Below are 24,127 nucleotides of genomic sequence, written 5' to 3'. Positions count from 1 at the left end.
CTCCGAGTACCACCCATGTGATCTTGAACAGCTTCCTGAAATTCTGGGTTACTATTTATCAAGCACCAACTATGTGCTTGAGTCCTCTTACTTAATTTTCCTAACTTCCCCTCCCACCCCCCGCCCCGAGAAGTACAAATCATCATCACATTTCACATCTGTAAACTGAGTTCAGAGAGGTTACGTGATGCTCCTGAATTTACGCCAACATGAGGTTATGTGACACCCTTGAATTTACGCCAACACGAGGTTACATGACGCCCCTGAATTTACGCCAGCACCAAGCAGGAGCTGTGAACCCAGGTTTGTGAGATTCTAAAGTCCGGTGACTGCCTCTTATCATTCTGACACTTTCTTCCTGTTAAGTTAAAAACAAACAAACAAAAAAAACAACCAGCGCCTGTGTTCCCCACTTTCCTTTTTAAAAGAAAATATTTATAAGGAGCCCCCAGTAGAACATAGTTAAATAAACCAATAGATCAAATCCAGAAACAGTGTGACTACGGGAGCTATTAGGGTCACCACATAAGGTCCTGGTTAGAAAAGAACTGACAAAGGTCGACTTATGGACTTCCCAGGCGGTCTAGTGGTTAAGACTTTGCCTTCCAATGCAGGGGGTGAGGGTTCCATTGCTGGTCAGGGAGCTAAGATTCCACATGCTGTGCAGTCAGAAAGCCAGAACATAAAATAAAAGCAATATTGTAACAGATTCAATAAAGACTTTAAAAATATTCCACATCAAAAACAAATCTTAAAAATAAGATCAATTTATATTTTACCACTGAACAAGGAGCTCATTCAGGTATCATCTAGAAAACCAAAGTACACTAGCTAATTAATTAGGAGGGCATTTCCAGACCAGTTGGGTACATGTGTGTCCTGTTTCACATGTGCTGAAGCATGTGCTAGAGCAGAAGAGTCTCAGCACCTGATTTTATTTATACGACTACATGTCAAGTACACATAGTCTGCTGCTAAGTCGCTTCAGTCGTGTCCGACTCTGTGCAACCCCATAGACGGCAGCCTGCCCGGCTCCCTCATCCCTGGGATTCTCCAGGCAAGAACACTGGAGTTTGTTGCCATTTCCTTCTCCAATGCATGAAAGTGAAAAGTGAAAGTGAAGTCGCTCTGTTGTGTCCGACCCTTAGCGACCCCATGGACTGCAGCCTACCAGGCTCCTCTGTCCATGGGATTTTCCAGGCAAGAGTACCAGAGTGGGTTGCCATTGCCTTCTCCGACACATAATCTAAACAGTCACAAAGACATGGCTACACGGGACTGTCTCAATACGGTTTCAGAAAATGTGATTTTGAAATAGGACTTTGAATAAAGCATTCAGACTTGACACATTTTTCACATGCAACTGACCCTTAAATGTGGTGGAAAAACTTCTTTCTATCTCAAGTGTAAACAGGTTTAGTAAGTGAATTATAGTTAATATCAACTTACCTCTACTCACACACTGCAGATATCTCTTTATTTTATTTTATTTTTTTTTTTCAGATATCTCTTTAGAAAGTGGACTTTCATCAGATTTTTCTCCCTTACCTTTTTGGTTTCGTGATGTTTTTTGATACTCTACCTACAGTATTGAATTTTTTTTTTCTTGGTAGTTACACTGTTTTTTAAATACAATGGAAAGATGCTAAATATTTAATGACATAAGCTGCATTTGCAAAATGTTGTTGTCTAATCGCTAAGTCATGTCTGACAAAAGATTGCGACCCCCTAGACTGTACCCCTCCAGTCTCCTCTGTCCGCGGGATTTCCCGGGCAAGAATATTAGAATGGGTTGTCATTTCCTTCTCCAGGGGATCTTTCTGACCCAAGATCAAGCCCACGTCTCCTGCATTGGCAGGTAGATTCTCTACCATTGAGCCACCTGGGAAGTTCACATTTGCAAAATGCACATCTGTTAAAATGTCTTATGGAAAGGAGAGTGAGGTATGGTGCTACAGAATGAAAACAGTCATATTTACCTATAACAGGTGTTCATGCAGTGGGAGAGCTAGCATTTGCTATTTTGACCAAGACTGTGTATCTCTTTAATGATTTCCATTTTGTCACAACTTCTGTAATTTCTATTTACCACAATGACTGAGACAGAAATATTACTGTAATTGATATAAATGTTCTCAAATTTCTAAAAGATCTATAGCAATTTTAGAAACAATAGTAAATATAATTAATCAGGATAAAAATCAATGGTGTTTATATACTAAATTCTGTCAAACATGTTATTGAGATAAATTATTCCTTATGAAAAAATGTTGAAAATGCAGGCATTTTCATTTATACAAATATACTTAATTATACAGGGATGAAAATGATAAAAACTAAGTATCTTCTACTCAACTTACATTAATTTTGAGTGTGTTGTCATGTGACTCTGCGAGAGATTTTTTTATTTCATAGATATTCATCTTAACACCCTTTCTTAACATTTGCTGCATCAAAATACTGCACCCTCAAAAGAACTGGGAAGGGGAAAATATTAAGAAATTGTTTTACCTAAAGAATAAAAAAAATAAAAATACATGTAAAGGTCTTGTAAAAGGCATTAAGGAGAGTAGGTTTGTTTTCTAGGCCAGGATCCAGTATATAAATATTCACAAACAGGTAACAACTAGTCTAATTTGTGATAGGTTATAAAACATTATAGCTAAATAAAACTGAAGGTCGTCTCAGTTTTTAGTCATTATGACTTGGGTGTGAAAGGATTCCCTGAGTTAGTATGAGCTGAACCAATTTTGGACTTCCCTGGTGACTCAGCTGGTAAAGAATCCGCCTGCAATGAGGGTGACCTGGATTCAATCCTTGGTTGGGAAGATCCCCTGGAGAAGGGAACGGTTACCCATTCCAGTATTCTGACCTGGAGAATTCCATAGACCATATAGTCCATAGGGTTGCAAAGAGAATAGATTTTACAGGTTCTATTCCAGGCCTACCTTCAGTAAATAATTTTTAGAGAAGGCTGGCCCTTCAGAAGCCCACACGATCTTAGCTATGACAATAATCGGCAACATCTTCAAGGGAAATTTGTTGTTCCCCTCTCCCAAGAGCTCAGGCCCACGTGGCCTGGCACACTGGCCCACCCAGATGGTCACTACTGACTCTTCCCCGGTGGCACAGACTTCCACCTGCATTCCCAGAAGTACTGATGCATTTGCTTCACCCACATTTTTTCCTTGCCTCAGGCTGTCTTTATGACCAATGGTACAAGCTCATGTTGGCTACTGAGTCTAGCCTGGGCAGGAGTGGGTCTCCCAGTTTGATGAGCATAGGCTTGAACCAGCAAACATGACCAACACTACAATCAAAGCCAGCTCTTGGCTGCTCATTCTCTCTCATTTCATCTTTCCGCTGGTCCCCTTTAACTGAGCCTACTGTATGACAACAGGAAACATGTGGCTGAAAGATGAACCTTCACCAGCCGACACTCAATGGAGACTTGAATCCACTGCACAAAGTGAGCTTTGGAGGAGTGACCGGGTATGTTTATAGCATGAGATACATAAGGAGCCCTCACTGCCCTTGTAGGACGCCAGCTGGGTAGTTGTGTCACCATCAGCTGCCACGTAATAGAAAGTCTGAGAGTTTTGGATTGGGTGGGACTTCAGATGTGGCTGAGTGCAGTTTGCTCAACTTACAGATGAATAAACTAAGGGGCAAAGAAGTTCAGAATCACAGAGTTGGTTAAAATACAGATCCAGGAATTCCAAATCTAAACTCCCTGGCTGCTAACCAAATCCTGCAGATTATTCCGTATCAATAACTCTCCAGCCACTTACCTGTGATTACTATCATGTTTACCTGTTCTGTTAAAAACACATTTAAAATTTTAGGCTTCAACTTGGAGGGAAAACCCTGAGCAATCAGAAGTTTTCGGAATTTCTATTAACTAGGACAGTCTGAACCACGTGATTGTTTAGGTCAAAATCTTACAAGTTCCTGACAAATTTGCCTTACAAGGCAGCATATTCTATATTTCAGAAAGAGCAAATACCAAAGTGGCACGTGCTGTGAAAATAACCCTTTTAAGGCTATTATCTAGTAAATAATCATGCAAATTTGATAGGAAGTATTGGAATTTAGTCTAAAGTTGTATCAAGGCCATATGTTACCATCGGCAATTTCTTCAAATGCATAATTTATAACATAACCTCCGTGTCTGCCTGAGAGTCCAAGGTAGAATAATAAATTAATCCAGCAGAAGCAGACCCTTGGAGGATGAATTAACATTTAGCTAAGGTCATGAGGGCAACTGGATTGGTGGTTTCAGGCAATTCCTCACAGAGAACTTGCCAGATGACACAAAAATCCAACACATTCCCATGACTAAAAATCAACTCTCCAAAATGCTTAGTTTTAATATCTAGGCATGCAAGGGCCTAGGGCTGCTTAGAATTTATACTGGATCATATTTTAAAAAAATAGTACAAACTACCAGTACCAAAGATAAGCTTTCTATATAAACAGCGAGGTGGGAGAGAAAAAGAGCAGCCAGGAGAAAGTGGATGAGGGGTGATGAAGAAGTAAAAGAGGAAGAAAAAGACAGAGATATAAGGGAGAAAGAAATAGAGACTGACAGCTAGAGATGCAGAGAAGATAAAAGAAAAGGAAGCCAGGGATAAGCAAAGTGAAGAGGGAGAAGGGGGCTCCTAGCTATAAGGTAAAGAAGTTCTGGGGATGGGATGAACAGCATGTGGCTGTACTTAATATCACTATACTAGTAAGTAAGTAAGAAAGTGTTAATTGCTCAGCTGGGTCCGACTCTTTGTAGCTCCATGGACTGTAGCCCACCAGTATACTCTGTCCATAGTATTTCCCAGGCAAGAATACTGGTCTGGGTGGCAGTTCCCTTCTCCAGGGGAATCTTTCCTGAACCAAGAATCAAACCTGGGTCTCCAGCATTGCAGGCCGATTCTTACCATCTGAGTCTCTATATATACAACATTATAGTGCTGTATATTTAAAAGCTGCTAAGAGAGCAGATCACAAGAGTTCTCAACACAAGAAAGAATATTTTAAAAATGGAGTGAAATTAAATGATGTGTGACCAACGAGAAAAGAAGAAAAGGTGAATGACAAGAGGGAGGAGGAGCTGAAATGATGGGGACTAGCTAGGCCTGTATGAGCCAGGACAGAGCCTCGTCCTAAGGCCTCACCGGACCAGTAAATAAAATACGAAAGAAGAAGCAAGGAAAGCTGTATATGTATGCCTGTACATTTGGATATTAGCTCATCCCTTAAATATCCCTGTGACCCAAGATTTGACCTTCACCCTCGACCTCCTTCTGACAGTAGCCCTGAGCGCCCACGTCCAAGCCCCAGCTTCAGCCGGGCACACGTGGATGGACAACTCTGACTGTGGACAGCACTGTTCCTGGGGCATGCCAGCACAGTCTGCCTGCCCAGGGCACATGTCCGCTCCACGGCACAGGAAGACTGGGCATAAAAGTGCAGGGCTGAGGTCCCCTCTTCATGCCCCGCAGGTCCTAGCTCGTATACACCCGTGACTGGGGACACTCCCGCCAACGGCCGCACCAACAGGTTCTTTCTGTGTTACTTCGGCTCCCCAGATTGGCCTACAAGTGGCTGTAACCTCCTGACATTTCTAAAGTTGCTGGTCTTCCTGCCTCGAGCCTTTTTCTCTCCTCGCTGGGCTCAACCTTAACACTGAGTGATCTTTCTAATAGAAAAAGCACATCCCATTACTACATGCTTAAAGGACACCAGTGGACTTAACGACCCGGTCTAGCTCCTTAGATGACCAGACAAGACCTCCCTGACTTGGCTTTGTCAACCTCTAGATCTGCACTTTTGCTCACACTCTAGCATTGTTTTTAATTTTTCTTTAAATTGAAGTTGGTTGATTTACAATGTTGTGTTAATGTCTGCTGTGTAGCAATGTGATGGTTCTTTACATGTGTGTGTGTATATATACATATATATTTATATATTCAATATATTCTTTTTCATGTTCTTTTCCATTATGGCTTATCACAGGATATTGAATATAGTTCACCAGCCCAGGCGGGATGCATGAGACAAGTGCTCGGGCCTGGTGCACTGGGAAGACCCAGAGGAATCGGGTGGAGAGGGAGGTGGGAGGGGGGATCGGGATGGGGAATACGTGTAAATCTATGGCTGATTCATATCAATGTATGACAAAACCCACTGAAAAAAAAAATAAATAAATAAAGGGGAAAAAAATGAATATAGTTTCCTGTGCTATACAGTAGAATATAATTGTTTATAACTAATTTTAAACCACATAAAAAATGGATAATTTATCTTACTGCTTCTTGCCATCTATCTTTTATGTTGATCATTTTTATATAAGCTGAATACTGTATTATTAAGCAAGTTCTCATCTCCACAAGACAAAAGAGATTGTGTATTTTTCATGTATTGGAGGTGACGATTGCTTTTTGCAGCCATACGTGTTTTTCTCCTCCCTTGACCATCCCGGGCTAGAAAGGGCACCCTTACTACACCCACCATGTTACCATCCTTGTCCTTATGTGTCCACGCCCTGAGTCGCTGTCTGGCTGATCCTGAGAGTTCCTCTCTCGTGGGGTACTGTGCTGTTTAATCCCCTGACATGGTGCCTGTGTATAATGCAGGCCCAAGAAACTCCGTCATTGTCATTATCTTCCTTATCATGAGAAGGAGAAATCTCTTTGCTTGTATCCTCAAGATCTATTCTGTTGATAATAAGTATTAATACTGAACATTTCCTGGTGAACAAGTGATTTTACTGATTCTGCTGAGCTTTATGTACCAACTGGTGGGAAGACAGCTGATCCTTAACGCTGACCTGGCACAAGAAGCTCTTCACAGTCACACAAAATCACAGCTGCGGACTCCAAATGTTTTCCCATAACCTTGACTGCTACATGATGCAAAATAGGAACCACCAGAGCCACAGGTGTGGCTTGGTCATCCAAGACAACGGACTAACAGGACACTTTCACACATGAGAAGCCTCTTGGCCAGCAGTGGGCCAGAAGCACCTGCATGGCAACAGCCAGGGGCTCACCTTTTCTTCATCACCAGCACGACCCCGAGAAATATGATCACGAACAGCAGGATGCCAGCGATGACCCCCGCGATCTTGACTGTGTGGTCTGTTTGCTTCTCGGGTTCTGGGACTGGTTTTGGAGTGGCGGCTCCTGCAGGAGTAGGGGAGACAAGAAAAGAGACACGGTGGGTAAGGGAGAATATAAACGTTAGCTTTTTAAATTTTCGCCGCCTTTAACAGAGTCGTAAGACTTATCGGAGCCAGCAGACAGACGGGCTTTGATTTTTTTCAGCAGCTTTCACAGGCGCTGAAAGGGGTGTAATTGTTCTCATTGTTCTTCCATATTTCACTAAACCCCAACACTAGTTGGAAAGCACACCCACGCCTGACCCTTTTATGAGAGACTCTTCTCAAACACAGTTTTTAAAATATTTTTATTATCTCTATGGGCTCCCTGATCTTTCTGCCTTTTTAAAAACTTGCTAACAACACAATAGACATCCTCAGCCTTTATCCAAATTTGATTTGCTGGAACACTTCCCCCAATTATTTTTCATAAATGAAGCAGTAATTCCATAACATATTAGCCCAAACACCTGGAGAGGGGAGATAAGCTCATTTACTGTGCATTTTACCAGCAATTGTTTTTTTTAACACAATAGAGATATTCCCCCCCACCCCCCTGCCTTTGAAAAGCTAAATCTAGGTCACATCTGGTAGGCAAAGACTCCTTCTAAGCAATTTATTCACAAAGTGGGAAGCAGCCGATGATCACACTCCTGTCGCCCACATTTGGTATCTGTTTAAATGAGATAACCAGGGCCTGCCAGTGGCTACTGTCTTAGCTCTCCCATTTCCCAAACACCGTCCGTCCTGTTTACAGTATAATGCAATGGAATGTCAAATCTGTGTCTGATGAAATATCCATTACCTCTGCTAAATGAGCTCGGGATGAAAAATATTAGGATTCTAATGTTCTATTCACTAAACAGAATCCACTTTCTAAGGGCTTCTCCCTTTTTCATCAGAACATGACAGCCCTTGGCATCTGAGCCATCACGTCCCCTCCCTACTGATATAGCTCGTTGGGAAAGTGGGGATTTTACGTCCAAATCTCCCACGTTAGAATTTTCTTCTTGTTGGGAAAAATGAAATTAACACTGACTCTTGGTACCAGTCCTTTCTACCCTTTCGCTAGGTTTTAACCATCACTATGTCCTATGTGCTCCACATGGGGCTTGGTCTGGGTCACAGCAGGGAAGTCAGGGGTTAGAATAGACTATAACTTGCCATCTGTTTCCACTGGGAACGTATAAATGCTTCTTTCAAAAGTTATTCATATTAAGATTTTATAGGAGACTCTGGACCCTGAACATGGCTGTGGCCATCAGACAGATGGAACTGGTCAAGATCAGAGAAACACAAGGCAGGAGACACCTGAAACCATGTCTTCTTTCCAATCCAGTCGACGGTAGCAAGGAGAGCAGTTGTGATGCAAAAATCATACCTTATTAATACAAGGCCTTCTGGATTGATTGACTCTTTACAGGACTTTTTTATTTCTGACCACTTCAGGGAGATCTCCTGCTATTCTGTTTGAAAGAATGTCCCTCAAACAGGTGTCAGATGAACCTTGAAGATATCACTATTACCATTTTTTATTGTAATAACACCTGAAGTATACACCCCAATACTGGAACACATAGCCAAGTGGTAGATTTGAAGGATAGTACTTCTTTAACTAAACTGCTAAGAAAAATTTTAAGTTAAAATGTGTATGTTTTAAAAGATGAATAATAGGTGAAAACAGCCATCCATGTAAAAATAACATAGCTCAAATTCACGAAACTGACAAAAAGCCCAATGGTTTTCAATTTTGATTTTTTTAATCTAATTTGAAAACTTAAAAAAAAAAATCTAATTGGTTTTATTCTCCCAAATGCTGGCACACTGGGAGCCATTCCATTTATCTAACTAGAGATAGATTAGAAGTTCTCCAGGTATGCTTTCTCCCATCCAAGTACTAACCAGGCCAGACCCTGCTTTGCTTCTGAGATCAGACGAGATTGGGTGTGTTCAGGGTGGTATGGTGGTAGACTACTTTCTAAACAAATGACTCTCTACGTTTTTTGTAGCTAAATTATGCCAGTAAATACTCAGGGAATAAATTATTTAGAAAAGCTGGATATGGCTTAAAAATTTAAATATAAACAATTACAAGGATTAGACTCATACACTGTAAACACTCCGTGAGAGCAGAGTTGGTCGTGTTAACGGTCACACGTCTGGTTCTGTTAACTAAACAACTAGTCACGTTGTGCTTTAGCCTGTTCTCTAAGCTCCGTGAAAACCGGGGAGTGATTCTGCCCATCCTGGGGTCAGGGAGAGACATCAGCCCTGCGACCCCTCATTCCCTGTAGGAAACAGGCGAGTGCCCCGCTGTGCAGCCGGCGAAGCTCAGCATCCTCGTTCCCTAGCACTTACTCAACTTGTTTCACGTTGCAGGCCAAGAAAATGCAACATTCAGCTTCCACAGGACACAGGGGCAAGGTGATCACGGCAGGAATCGTGCAAAATGGGGGAGCAACTCAAAAAGGGCGAGGAGGGCTGCCCTGCAGGTTTGCCCACACAGTCACCAGCTTACTACCTGGGTGAAGGGGCTGAACTACCCTAGAGAAGCAACATAAACAGAAGCTGGGCTGAAATAAATCATGACCCCAGGACGATCTCACGGAAGTGTGTCATTAACTGCAGCTTCCCTCAGGGACACACCATCCCTGCCTTCTCCGTGTTCTGCCCTCCATCCTGCCTGAAATGGACCTGCTTCTGTCCCTCCCCCTCAGGACGCTCTTCTCTCTCCCTTTTCCCTTTGGAAACCTGTGGCTGTGACCTGTCAGTCAGCCACAGACAGGATAATCTGTGACAGAGTGGTTGTTGTTGGTAGCTTGTTTCTTTCCCCCTGGGGCTTCCCTGGTAGCTCAGTTCGTAAAGAATCCACCTGCAATGCAGGAGACCCTGGTTTGATTCCTGGGTCAGGAAGATCTGCTGGAGAAGGGATAGGCTCTCTGCTCCAGTATTCTTGGGCTTCCCTTGTGGCTCAGCTGGCAAAGAATCTGCCTGCAATGTGGGAGACCTGTGTTCAGTCCCTGGGTTGGGAAGATCCCCTGAAGAACAGTAAAGGCTACCCACTCCAGTATTCTGGCCTGGAGAATTCCATGGACTAAACAGTCCATGGGGTTGCAAAGAGTCAGACGGGACTGAGCTACTTTCACTTCACTCACTTCGTTCCCCCTTACCCAAATCTACCAATGTAACAGTGTAACTTACAAACTGCTTGGCAAGAGGTTTTTTTAAACAATATTTTTCCCTTGTCTTGTTATTTTTGTGCCAATTTCCTAATGTTACAACCTTTCATTCCTTTTTTTTTCCCTTGGTATAAATTCGAATTCTTCATGGAAAGGCATTTTTTCCCCCTCTACTGTGCATTCCACTTAGAGGATACTGCACGTGTCCGCACGTGTAGCTCCTTTTGAAGAGAATAAATTCAAATGTATGCATCTAAAAGTGTGCATTATGTGGGCTTGGACATAGTCACTAAAATGATAAATATGCTAAATATTTCAGGGGGAAGGAGGGTGAATATCACCTCCACGGATGTGCAGGCTGCTGACTCCTAGTGACAGCTCCAGGAGTACTGTTCTAATGACCAAGAAGAGCTTTTCAAAAAAACAAAAGGATGGTGTTCCAGTGAATCTGCATTATTTAAGGTTTCAGATATAACATCCAATGTGAAAAAAATCTCAAAAGAAAAGGAGTGATTATCCACGGCAGTGGTTGGTTGGTTTTCAACTTGGCAGGAACCACTCTGTCTTGGCCCAGTGTTGGATGCTAAATTCAGTAACAGAAGCTTGCCAGGTTGAGAACTGGATGTACTCAGCCATTGGCTCTAGGGTCTGGGCCCGGTTCTGACCACTACACAGACCGTACAAACTTCCCCTGGAGGCCCACAATGCCAGCCCAGCAGAATATGAAGTAGGTGTTGGGCATAAAGTGGAGAAATCTAGACTTGGGGCAAACATTTGGGGGTTGCCAGGTGATATTTAAAGCCATGAGACTGAAGGAGGGTGCTTGGGAGGTGAAGCGAGAGGGTGGGTCATCAGAAGGGCCAGTAATGGGGGCCAAAAGGAGCTGCTGATGGAGGGAGGAGGGAGGGGGAGGAGGCAGTCAGCGTGATGTGGAGCCACAGAGGAGTGTGGGGATCCAGGGAAACTGCTCTTTTTTAAGATGGGAGAAATTAGGGCATTTTGAATGGTGATGCTTCTGGTCCCCTGGAGGGGAAAAAGATGATGCAGGAGGGAAAGGAGATGACTGTTGGAGTAACGACCTTGATGGGACAGGAAGGGATGGGCCTGGAGAGGGTCATACAGAGAGGTAAGGGGATGAGGGCCTAGGGGAAGACGGGCGAGCTGGACACCAGGGCTTTAAGAGAAAAAGGGCCTCGCGAGATGAATCCTGGTGATCTCAAAGCAGGTGGCGATGGAGATGTGAGGGTTGCAGTGGGGCTGGGAGTTTATCCAGGAGCACAGAGCTGGCCCCCTCCTCCCTCCTTATAACTAGAAGTAGAAGGAGAAGGGAAGAGGGGGAGAAAAGCCAGAGGGTGACACGGCTCCGAGTTCCATCCTAAGTGATCCATGAGCCATCAGAGGCAGGAGCGTCCCTGGGACAGACACAGAATGGACGCTTGCTCAATCCATCCCTGGGACACAGTCAAGCCTGGTTTTCAGTCTCAAATAAACAGCTCCTCTTGTGCTCCAGGTCCCATAACGAGGCCGTGCAGGACACTCGAGATGAATAAGATGAGTGACCGCTCACCTTTCTCTGCCTGACACGAGAGGCTGAGAGAGGTACCATGGCTGAGCTTCAAAACCCAACTGGAGGAGAGACGGATGTGCCATGTGGAGAGCAGTGAAGGCTACTGCCTCCCTGGGCCAGGGGCCTCCAGTGTCTGGTCCAAGGGGGTGACTGGAACTACAAAGATGCAGGGGACTCACAAAAGGCACCCACTGGCCACGCACAGGCCCTCTGGCCTTAGAGCCGGGCACTGGATGTCAGCGCCGCTCATGGAAATACCTGGCCGGCTTCCTGGTGGCAGAACTGGTGTTTGGTTCAACGCCTGCACCAAATTCAAACAACAAAATATTTCATTCTCACCACATGCAAGACCAAATACCAAAATTCCACTCTGGTATTTGGGGCTGGGGGGAGAGAAAAAAGGGTCAGGAACAGCCACCGTGGGAAGGTGCTGAAAAGATAAAGAGGAGGTTGAGAAACCTTATGAGAAAAAATGAAATGGAAACATGTGAGAATATTGTTTCTCAGAGTGTGTTTCAAAGAGCACTCGTCCTCAAAGATGTTCTAAAACGTCCATCGAGGAAGCCTCAGCCACTCTGGACTAGCATTTTATGACTTTATGGAATAGAGAATCTATTTCAATTAATTTTCATAGTATTTTTTTCATCTTTTGCAGAGATCTTTTCTTTTTCTTAAAAATAGCAACACCCAGTTTTAAAGATTATTGTAGTTCACTCAAGTTTTATTGCTCAGAAAATTAGAATTCCTTGTCATCTGTGTTTGGTTTTTCTGGCTGTACCTTGATATTACTATATATAATCACAAAATATCTCCAAGATTTTTCATTTAAATTACACATCACTGTTTCTCTTTCTGGGAATGCAAAGTCAATCAGCACCCCTGGAATAATCTCTGTTCACATTTTATGTATTGTTTGTAACCTGATTATGCTTTTGAATTTATAGCTCTTCCCTGGTACCTAATTTCCACTGCAGGGGCACAGAGCATGTACGATGTACAAGTAATAATCAGAAACATAATTTTTCATATAAAACTGAGATGCTGAATTGTTTGATATATACCATCTCTAAAAAATTAATCTACTTTTTTATTTTTGTTCTAATTTCATGACAGTTACTGCTCTCATTGATTGATGGGTCTACATCCTGTGGGTAAGATGATCTATCAAATCCTGATCGCTTATTCTCTGGGCACTAGAAGTTTCCAGAGAATTATGAGTGCCATTACTGGTCTGATGAAATGGCTTTATTTCTTCCATTTGCATTTCTCAAATCATGGTCAAGTAATAAAATGAGTCAACTGCTTGTCAATAAGATGGCATCAGCTGTGTTCACCTTTCATACAAACTGAATAATCAATAAAGGGAATGTGAATGGGTAATTTTGAGGATATTATCAGTTAAGAGTGTATATTTCCAACAGATTGTTTGAAACTAAACTTTGAGGGCATTGAAACAAAACTCCATCTTGGGTTGAAGGATAGTCACCCAACACCAGGTCAGTTTACCTCCCTACCCAATCTCTAAAAATTAAAAACACACTGTATTTTCTTCATCTCTTTTCCCACTGCCACAGACCCGGTTTATTTCTCTTCTGTATTTTGTACTTGTCTCCTAGGGAGACATCCCGTCCAGCCTCTTACACAGTGATTTTCCTAAAGAACAGGCCTAATCAGCTGACTCTTTCATTTAAAAAACAAAACAAAAACCCAAAAGCCTCCAAATGCTTATTTCAAAAGGCAGCTGGGCCCCCCATTAGCTGACTCCCAACTCTTTTCCAAACTTTATGCTTCTTCTCTTTTGATTTTCCTACATCCACCTGTGTTCCAACCAAACAGAGATGCCCAGTCCTCTCTTCCCTCTCTAGCTCCACAGTCAACATCTCCCTTCTCAGGACCTTTGCTGCTGCTCTGTGGACCCATCCCCTCTCATACATCATAGATTCATAGACGGTCTTTGAAGGCCTACTTGTCTTTCAAAGACCAGTGAGCCCAGCACCGTCCCTGTGGCTTTGCAGGAAGTATTCTCTCTCCTACTGAACTGCTGTAGCACCTCCCTGTCACCTCTCCTGACTATTTCAACCGCAAGTTCCATTATTTTGGTAAGTCCTTTATATTACATCTTAACATAAGTTCCTTGGGACAAAGCTGGTTTTAGTTTTTAGTCTTCACATGACCTGGCCCAGCATCTTATTATGTGTCTGAAGTTCATGCTGAATCAAAACTCTCTCACAAAAAATCTCACTTCAATTTTTCTGTCTTTCTCATTTATACTCTTTTCATAGCCAACCTATTCTTTCTCCATTTGCACTAGAGTTTCCAGACATAGGGCGATGGGTATAAAAGGAAAGAAAACAGAGGAAAAACTAGAAGTGTAAAGACAAGTCCTATTTTGTGGTCTTCCCTCTGCCTATTCCCAGCATTTATCAAGGGCTTACTAAGATAAATGGGGTCTGTGAGTGCATTTAGATGACATTCCGTGGCCATTAAGACAACACCCTGAGAAAGACAGACCATCTGAGCCTGGGCTTCAGGGACTGTGCCTGAGACAGCCAGGGCACAGAAGGTGTTCCTCAGGAGGCTGATGACAGATAAAAGTCTTCGCCAGTAAATTTACTGACCAAACTTTCATCAATGATAAAATGAGATTACTAGAAAGAAAGAGCATGAAAATAAAAATACTAGTGGCAAAATGTTATATTTCCAGCACCAAAGCAGTGAAATATATATCCATCAATGACGAGAAAGTTAACTGGGTACATATCAGGGAGACAGGAAATGAGTATCTGTCAACAATAAAGTGTTATGAGCTCAATACTTGTAATGATTAAGTAGCTGTAGACCATTTTTCATGATCATACGTCGAATTTGTTTTAGAAGTCTTTAAAGGAGCCAAAATTTATGCTGGAGAGTAATTACAATGGTCTGGGGCTTTTAAGAAAGCAAAAAAGGAGAAATTTCTAAGATAATGCTACTATGATTACAATTATTGTAAGTTTATTTAATAAAATGTTTATATCATTCCTATGACCATACTTTAGAACCATTTTCTAACTTCTTTGTTACTCAGAGAAGAAATAAGGTAGAAATCTGAAAATTCCCTTTTATAAACCTTTAAACTGGCCAAAAGATACACTCTGATGCAGTGCGTGCATGTGCATATTTGTATGTAAATATACACCAATATCTAAAGAAATTATTCAAAGATATATAAGAAGTACCCACTAAACTGACGATATCACACGCTTTTTATCATGTTTCCTATGAAGTTAGACACAATCTTCAGTAAAAAACAACAAAAACCACCACAAGGACAGTACATATGCAAAAATTCCAGACAAAAATTGGTATGCAAATATGTGTTTTGACCAAGAACTCTAACTTGAGTAAACTGTTATAATTAATAATAGGCCACAATTAATAACTGCATCATTAGCAATACCAATAAGTACATTATACAGATTAAACTGAACATCAATTACAGTGCTAGGGTGATGTATGGCTTGGATGTTTACTGGAGGAAATGGGAAAACTCATCAGAAATCCTGACAGATGTGTTGAACACATGTCATTTATTAACTCCCAGGCAGGTGCCAGGCTGATTTTCAAAGATGTTTCTCAGAGATAGTCACTCACTCTTCAAAATGAAAACAACATGTGGAGGAAAACTTATGTGGCTTCACCTTCCCTTGCCAACTGCTCTATATTTTTCCAACTTCATAGCAAGTGTCTGAAAAAGGTACTCAATGAGATCATCTATCATCCCTCTAGATAGAGTTCTGCTAAAGTGCATCGTCTCGGGTTCCCTTAAGAACTGGCGTAACTGAAGGACGAGCACAAAGAGAGGTGTTCACATCGACACCAAGGACAGTGAGGAGGGGCGAGGGAGCCCCAGTGGCCAGGACAACAAAGGGGAGCCTAGCGCTTTATTCCGTGCACTGGGCCACAGGGAGGTGCAAAATAGGTTAGACACTGCTCTGGGCTATTACAGCTTCAAATAAAGCAGCTGTCTTTGAAAATGTGGTGATTTTTTTTTGCATCACTAGCATCATCACCATTGTCACCACTAGCAAGAGAATATAGCTTATATTCTGATGCACCTATATCTCAAAGGCAGGCAAGTGGGAAATACCACCCGTGGGGGGACTCATCATGGGCCTCGACATGTAAGAAAATAATCAGATTCCTCCCACACTCTGGGGCTTCTGGAGACCCCAGCAGCCACATGGTATTCATGTAAATAATACTCTACCTAGCATCAAGAAAGCCATTCATTTTCTGGGAAGTTCAATTTTGCATTCAAGCTTGGGAGGAGAAGTGGCCTGGATTAATTACCATGGGCTTCTGAAAGTCCTAGGAGGCATAAACAATCCTTTATCAGGACAACAGTGAGTAATAAAGTCATGACAGAAAGTTACCAGCAACTGCCAACTCCTCTGCCTTGGCCCTGACTCAGCTGGTGAAAGGGCCTTTATATATGTCATTGGGGTAATTCTCCCACTGCCCCCACTGGGGTTAAGAAGCAGTATTCTCCATGTTTTATAGACATGGAAGCTGAGACTTGGAATTTAAGAGAGTTGCCCAAGAAGTCTGAACTCACGACCTTGAATCTCAAGCAGATACTTCCTGAATTAGGTGCGTGGGATCCATACTTTCCCTGAAAACTGCCCTATTGAATCCAGAACAGAGACTCTGAGGCCCAGATTCTGTCTGATGTGTTTGAAAACGGCCCTAGGAAGAGTGCCATGTGGTTTAGAAGATGACCCAGGGTCTAAACTCTAGGGCCTTCCCTGCTCCCTCCAAGCTGGTCAAAGAGAAGCCTTGCCTCTTATAATGATCCACCATTTGTCCCCAAAAGGCAGGCGGGCAAGAACAAGCAGGAGCCTTATCCTAAGTGGTCAATCATTGGCTTCAAATTTCTTTGAAGTCTGTTGCTTGATTTTTTTGAGTATAGCATGTAAACATTGCCTTTTCCTCCATGATATACTGATGTTTAATACAAACAATGTTTTAAATGATTTACCATCAAGGAAAGTGGTACCCCTCCCCCAACCCGGCACCACCCCACTTCTGGGGGCTTCCCCAGTGGCTCAGCAGTGAAGAATCTTCCTGCCAAAGCAGGAGAGGAGAGTTCAATCCTTGGCTTGGGAAGATCCCCTGGAGGAGGAAATAGCAACCCACTCCAATATTCTTGCCTGGGAAATCCCATGGACAGAGGAGCCTGGTGGGTTACAGTTCATGGGGTTGCAAAGATTCAGACACAACTGAAGCGACTTAGCATGCATGCACATATATGGTCCCTCAGCTAGAAAAGCCATGGCTTAAGAAGGAATCAGACATTCGAAGCCAAACCCAAGATTCTCTTACATGAAAACAAGGACAATTCTAAAAGCAGTGCATGTGTGTGCCTGTTGTAGAGGTGGTGGTTAACAGGCTAGAATTTTATGAGTCAATCTTTTTATAGACTGCAGGTCTCACTGTCAGCCCTCTGGAGACACTGATACTGAACACGTTTTGATATTGATATCATCAAAAGGGTAAATAAGATGAGGCACTTGGATTGAAAGGACTGAGCTTTTTCAGATTTCTGGACTTTCCCTCGATTCTTAATATAAGGTCAGCAGAGTATTTAAAACAATAATTCTCTTTCCAGAAAAGACTTCTGTTTCTCCGAGCTCTACTCTTGAAGCTTTCTGGATTTGCTGCCTCAACATCTGGCTCTGTTAAAACATTGGGGGAAATTCTGACTTCTTTTCCATTCTGACTCAATATATTGGATCACACTCATAAATTACTTTAAAAAACCTCTCACAAATACTAAGCATTTTACAGTATTCTAAAAAAGCTTATTTACAAGAGAGACAAGTCCAAAGTCAATCAAAAAGCACAGCAGTAAGACATGGCCCTTTGCCTGCAAATTCTCAATGGAATTCACTGGTTTCTTAGACATGAAGCTGTTGGGAGTTCATTGTGATGCCTTCTGTACTAAATTGTGGTAATGTTTTTCTAAGGCAAGTGAAGGGCTAAAAATGAAAGTAGCACAATTGGTATCTATCAACAAGAGTCAATGAATGATTATGATGTTGTCTAGTTCCATGCTATCCACTGAGGTAAAAGGAAAGACCTGGTAAAACAGCTATTGTCATTCAGCCTTAATAAATGTTTTAAAAATATCCAAAGGGAGACTGGGTATGGGGTATACAGGAACTCTTTTTATTATCTTTGCAATAATCCTGTAAACCTAAAACTGTTCTTAAAAAAAGTTTATTTAAAGAATAAATTAAAATATCCAGGCCTTTTCCATGTTTACTAACATCAAATATGAACCAATATAATTTTACTATAAAATTGATACTATATATTCCTTATAGAAAAGGCAAGAATAATTTAACTCATTAGCATAAAATCTTTCATGCAAAATCTCTTTTTTTTAAAACTACAAGCATTGTTTTCTCCCCAGTATTTTGCATCTTTTACCAAAATCTTCGTTTATTTTAAGCTCAAACCTTTACCTTCAGCATTCATTTTGGATATGCATAATGCATGAGGTTAATAACAAAATTAAAAGGTAGATTTCCTAAAATATAAATTTCAATTTATGCTTTTCAAGCCAGGAAGCTCTGTGCCTTAAGCAAATAGAAGGCACTTAAATGCATTGCTTTAGTTTCCTTTATCACACTGCTGATGGAAAGAGAAAACACAAAAGGATACTGAAAAAATAAATTGCTCTCTTGCTTTGAAAATCTTTTACATAGAAATTCCAAAGTTTATGTAGTAAAAATGGAAAAAGCAACACTCCTTCAGTGCATTATATATCCTTTAAATTATATTATTTTTGAAACCAAATGCTTGACATTTGACTCAGTATTTCCTTACAAAAATGACAAGGAAAAAGGAACAGAATCTCCCATGGCAGTCCTGTATCCTCTCACCATTTTCTTGTAACTATACCATTTTATAGATGAAACTGCCATAGCGAAATGACAAATATAACACATAAAAGAACAAAAAAGGGCAATAAATCACCAGTGACACTACAGCCTATTAAAATGCATTCAGCTGGTGTTGCAGGAAGAATAAAAATCTCCCTTCACTTTACATTCTTCTATCTGAAAAGGAAAGTTTAGAATTCTCAAGCAACACTTTTAAGAGATGCTGAAATTCTAACCAAATTTCTCACATTAACTGTTCACATTGGCCTCCAAAACATACAGCACTGATACCCCTGGTCACTGTTTACTATGAAACGCCCAAGACAGGGCATGTGAATTGCTAATCCTCCATACCGATATGATACAGAATTTGAATAAAGCCAGGACACCTTACTAGCTGGAAAATGGTAGGTCTTATTCAGCCACTATTTCCAATTATCAGCTTAATGAAGAGTTTGGCATTTTAATTCATAAAGAAGTCTAATGGAGGCATTTTCTTTGCTTAATTTTCACCCAAAATTCCCTCGAAAGGTCAAGTTGAAGCTCCTGAGACTAAAAATGTCTCTGGAATCATGTGATACTACATTTTAGAGCACAACTGAGTATATGTGTATGTTAACTTAGCTCATGATGCACTTATTGTGTTACAAAGAGCCCAAGATACTGGTACATTCATTGAAGTGGGATAATTACTGGACTACTTATGTCAGTCTTAACAATGATGGCAAATATAAGTAAAGAGTACACGTTACACTTCCTTGAATTCCCATCTCTTAACACAGAGCTGGTTACACATCAAGCTTTCCAAGGAGGTGAGAGGCTCTCCGATGTGATGGATGAACGAGAGGACGTCCTCTCCTAAAGCATGGATGGTGGATGCTCATCCCTACAGCCAAGGGCTTCAGGGACTGAAACGCTGTGACTTGCCTCTATCAGAATTAAATAAAAGTGCTGGATGGGAGTCTGGGCATTGGAGGCCCATGGGACACTCTGTACCTCCCTGGTCCTAGACCTGACAGCAGGGACAGGAGCTCCTTTGTGGGGGATGTTATTTTAAAAAAAGTGGTGTGGAAATTAGCTCATACCTGTAAGGCAATTACATCTTTTCCAAGTGAATTCTTTCTATCAAAAGATGAGAGCTGGTCTCTGAGTGCCTTTCAATTGCCAAGCTCTGAGTGTCAGGTTGTGGGAAGTATAAAGAGATCTAAAATACAGCCCTTGGAGTAGTAGATACAAATATTTCCATGCCTATTTCATAGTAGACATAGGTAACTATCTCCAGTACAATATGTTGTAAGTCTAATGCCTGAACTCTTGAAAGGGCCAGGTACAACTGTCTGCAACTGAAGATAGTGAGATTTTTATCTCAGGGCCTGAATATTGTTGAGCTTTATTATCCTTTCGTTCTTGGCCAGTTTTGATTTCATACAAAGAGCCCAGTAAATAGCGCTCAAAACACATGAAGTGGAGACCTGGGGCCAGACGCTGAGGGAAACCACCCCGCCTTGAAGGTCCACAAAGTGCCCCCAGGACCTATGAGCACCTGTGCCTGAAGTTTCTATCACGTCTGCTTTCACGCTGATGACAGATGATCAATAACCCAGGGCAGGAACTCAGGCTGAATCGGCTTCCTGGCATTTAGCTCTTCTAGTCACATCCGCTCACTCTGCCCTTGTCCTCCACTCCTGCTCACAAAGGGCACCAAGGACCCTCTGGCCGGGTCTGAGGCAGAGAAGTGGACAGACGCAGCCTGAGACTGGGGACGAAACAGACAGCGCTGGTGTGAGTGGGTCGGCCTCTCTCCAAACAGTGACGTGCCGAAAGAAATGGCTGATTGAAACTGTGCTTCTGTAAACGGGCTGAAAAACCATGAGTCTATTTTATTTGCAATGGAAAGGGCAACTAAATTAGAAATTTATACTATAGGTGAGGACTGAATACATGACAGCATGGCCTTTCTGTGAGAAAGTAATTGCTTATTTAATGATGAAAGCAGCCTAACTGCTTGTTTCTCTGGGGGGGGAAAAAAAACAAAACAAAACTGGACCTCTGTCCTGGAAACACTTCAGGCTAACTCTGGAGTAATTTCTAGGTGGACTCAAGAGCCAAGCACAGAAAATACCAAAATTTCAGGGTCCCGGCTGGATGACCTAAAGGATGATGAGACTTCTCAGGCAGAACAAGCTCTGGAGGGGCCGGCGGGGTCGGTGGGCTGGTGCGGTGGGGGAGCCGGCGATGTCGGGCGGCGGGGAGCCCCTGCTGCCGCTTAGGCAGGGGCTGGTCACTGAGGGCCAGGCCGTGGTACAGACTCTAGGACGAGTCAGCCTGTTCCTGCTGTTTCTCCAGCAACACTTGGAAGGACAAGTAGCCAAGAAGGCAGGCTCTGGGGTTACCTTGGGAGTCAGTGAACAGGTGGAGTGGGACCTCTGCCCAGGATCTAGAACAGAAGGTTCTCCATAAACAAACACTGCAGGCTCTTCGTTCCTCAGTGGGGACCTGCTTCACTAGCTTCCGTGTGTTATGTGTTGTTCAGCTGCTCAGTCGTGTCTGACTCTTTGCGACCCTTGGACTGCAGCACGCCAGGCTTCCAGGTCCTTCACCATCTCCCTGAGTTAGCTCAAACTCATATCCATTGAGTCGACCATGTCTCTGAGTTTGCTCAAACTCATGTCCATTGAGTCGGTGATGCCATCCAACCATCTCATCCTCTGTCACCCCCTTCTTCTTCTGCCCTCAATCTTTCCCAGAACCATGGTCTTTTCCAATGAGTCAGCTCTTTGCATCAGGTGGCCAAAGTATTGAACCTTCAGCTTTAGCATCAGTCTTTTCAATGAGTATTCAGGGTTGATTTCCTTTAGGATTGACTGGTTCGATCTCCTTGCTCCCCAAGGGACTCTGAAGAGTCTTCTCCATCACCACAGGTCAAAAGCATCCATGTGGTATATGCGACATTAAAAAAAGGTCTCTGTCTGCTTTAAGAGTCACATGAAGGAGAAAGAGAAATTTCTTGGGGCTTATTTCATGAGAGCTTTGTTGATATACTGACAAAGATTCTCTCCATGGCCAAAGCCTAGCCAGGAACTTCTGAGTCCCTCTGACACAAAGGAACATGTGTGTCCTGAGGATGATGTCCAGAAAAGGCTGATCACACACGCTCACGTCTTTTTCCATGTGTCACTAGTCCAGCGAGTCACTGCTGCTCCCTCGGGAAGGAGGGGGAGTGACAAGGATGCTGCTCTGGGACGAAACGCCAGGAGGCTCCTCTGAGTCTCTTACCACCAGGCGCCCACCTGGGCCCACAGAGAAAAGACTTGAACAAAGACGAACATAATTTCTAACAGCTCAAGGCTGCATCCCTTGGGAACTCTAGGCCCCTCAAAGTGCCTGCCTCAGAAACTCAAGGCTGACTGAAGAACTGACTATGGACTCCAGAGAGCCCTGAGGACAGGGTCCCAGCTCCTAGCTTATGTGTGACAAGAGAAGCCTGACAGACGCCAGACAGATGGTGCCGAATGGACCAACGTCTCATCTCCCTGACCCTACTGAGTGCCCATCACCTGCTCTCCACTCTCTCATCTTCCCTGTAAAGTCCCAGTCACCTCTGAGCAAGTCAGACTGGAGCTCAGCTCAGTCCCTTGCAAGTTAGTAGTTACTGAATAAAATCTGTTTCCACCACTTCGGCTGACGTTGGGCTGTGTTTATCTTTGACGGTAGAGACATCTGGTACATGTATCTTTTTCAAAACTTCAAATTTTATGTATAAATAACTGTTAGCTAGTTCTCTATTATTTTTAGTACTAATAATATCTAGCAAATAATTCTCCATGGTCTGACATATCTCAATTGTACTCAAATCCCAGAAGTCACTTTGTTTATAAACACTCTACTATACGGATCTTATCATTTTAAGATGTAGGGCTTAACCAAAACAGATGATAAAAAGTGTTTGTTGAAGGGACTCATTCTCCACAGCATCTCAGAGCTGACCAGGGTTTTAAATCCTAAACAGAAATATCTTAATATAAAATAAACAGCCTAGAGTTATTTATAAAGTGAAGTAAAAAAAAAATCTTAAGGAGAAATATCTAGCATGTGCAGTTGTTACTTTCTTCCCAAAGCAGTTCTATATTACAGACAATTAATAAAGGAACTAAGAGAAGCAGGTAGAAAGCAGAAGCATTTCCAGTTTCTAGAATTTTCTCTGTCTGCTCTCATTAGAGTATGAATTTTGAGGTAAGACAGGACCTTTATTCCAATTATATATTCTGTTCCCTTTCACAGATCCCTAACTATAGTGGTTTAGTAAAGCGTTGTTGTTGTTTTTTTTTAAACTGTGGGTTATAACCCATTAGTGGGAAATGAAATCAGCTTAGTAGGTAGCAACTAAATTTTTTTAAAAAAGATAAAATAGAATAAGATGGGACAGAACAGAACAGATCAGAGTGCAGCTTACCCAGGGAGCAGCACTGGTAGACAGCTTCTAAATCTTTTGCTTCAGTTAAATGTCTGTGTCCATGTGTATATTGGTGGTGAGGTATTCTTACAGCTGACTGAGTCAAAGATTTTTAAGAAACAGCCCCAGCACGATGCCAGACCAGCATCCTGCATCTGAGCTCCATTCATTCAGTGAATTAAACCAGCTAACACTCATGGGCTATTTGGTTGTGTCTGACATGGACCCCCAGTGGCATGGCTGGGGGTCAGGTCAGTGGGTTGCTTCTCTGTGCTAGAGAAGGAAGGGGGCATACTGTATACACTGAGGTGGACCAAGTCACATGTATTACATCCCGGGATCCAGGCTATGGAAGACTCAGTGTCTTATCACAGTTTCCTCTACATACAGCATCCGGCAGCATTTTTAGGAGCAAAACATCATTACAATTAAAACAAAATGGACCAGAAAACTGCTGAAGACATAATTCAGAATGCATCCCTTGTGATTTCCTGCTGACTTCTGGAAGGGCCTGCATTGATCTGGTAAACACTGCGTCAGAGATATGAAAGATTCAGAAGAGCCCCATGGACCATTTTCTAAGCAACTCAACACCACAAGAAAGACTTCGAAATTCGTGTCCGTTCCCCCCGTTGTTACAAAGCTGTTGCCTCTTCTCAACTGTGCAACAAGCGTGAGAGTCATTTTTCATCCATAAAAGCCTGTGTATGTAGGTTTTGGTGTCACATGTGCAGATACGTCTGATGCCAAAAGTCTGGGCAACCCTTGAAAGTAAATGTATCTGTGGGAGTCAGTGCCCTCCCTTGACCTGGCACACAGAAGGTGCTCGATTAATGTCGATCAGTG

At 42.5% G+C, this 24,127-nt stretch overlaps 1 protein-coding gene across 6 annotated transcripts in view; it reads right to left on the bottom strand.

Annotated features, from left to right (window-relative positions):
• PTPRM (protein tyrosine phosphatase receptor type M) overlaps positions 1-24,127 on the bottom strand; it is a 640,041-nt gene that overhangs the window by 202,865 nt on the left and 413,049 nt on the right. For all 6 annotated transcript variants that reach the window (XM_043443664.1, XM_043443666.1, XM_043443661.1 and 3 more), the window contains exon 14: positions 7,046-7,178. In XM_043443664.1, the coding sequence (XP_043299599.1) occupies positions 7,046-7,178 (133 nt within the window). The remainder of the gene's footprint in view (positions 1-7,045; positions 7,179-24,127) is intronic.

The sequence above is a fragment of the Cervus canadensis genome, chromosome 23, assembly GCF_019320065.1.
Source record: "Cervus canadensis isolate Bull #8, Minnesota chromosome 23, ASM1932006v1, whole genome shotgun sequence".
NCBI classification, from domain to species: Eukaryota; Metazoa; Chordata; class Mammalia; order Artiodactyla; family Cervidae; genus Cervus; species Cervus canadensis.
The sequence above is the reverse complement of the archived record's forward strand: the minus strand, read 5'-3'. Positions and strand labels throughout refer to the sequence as shown.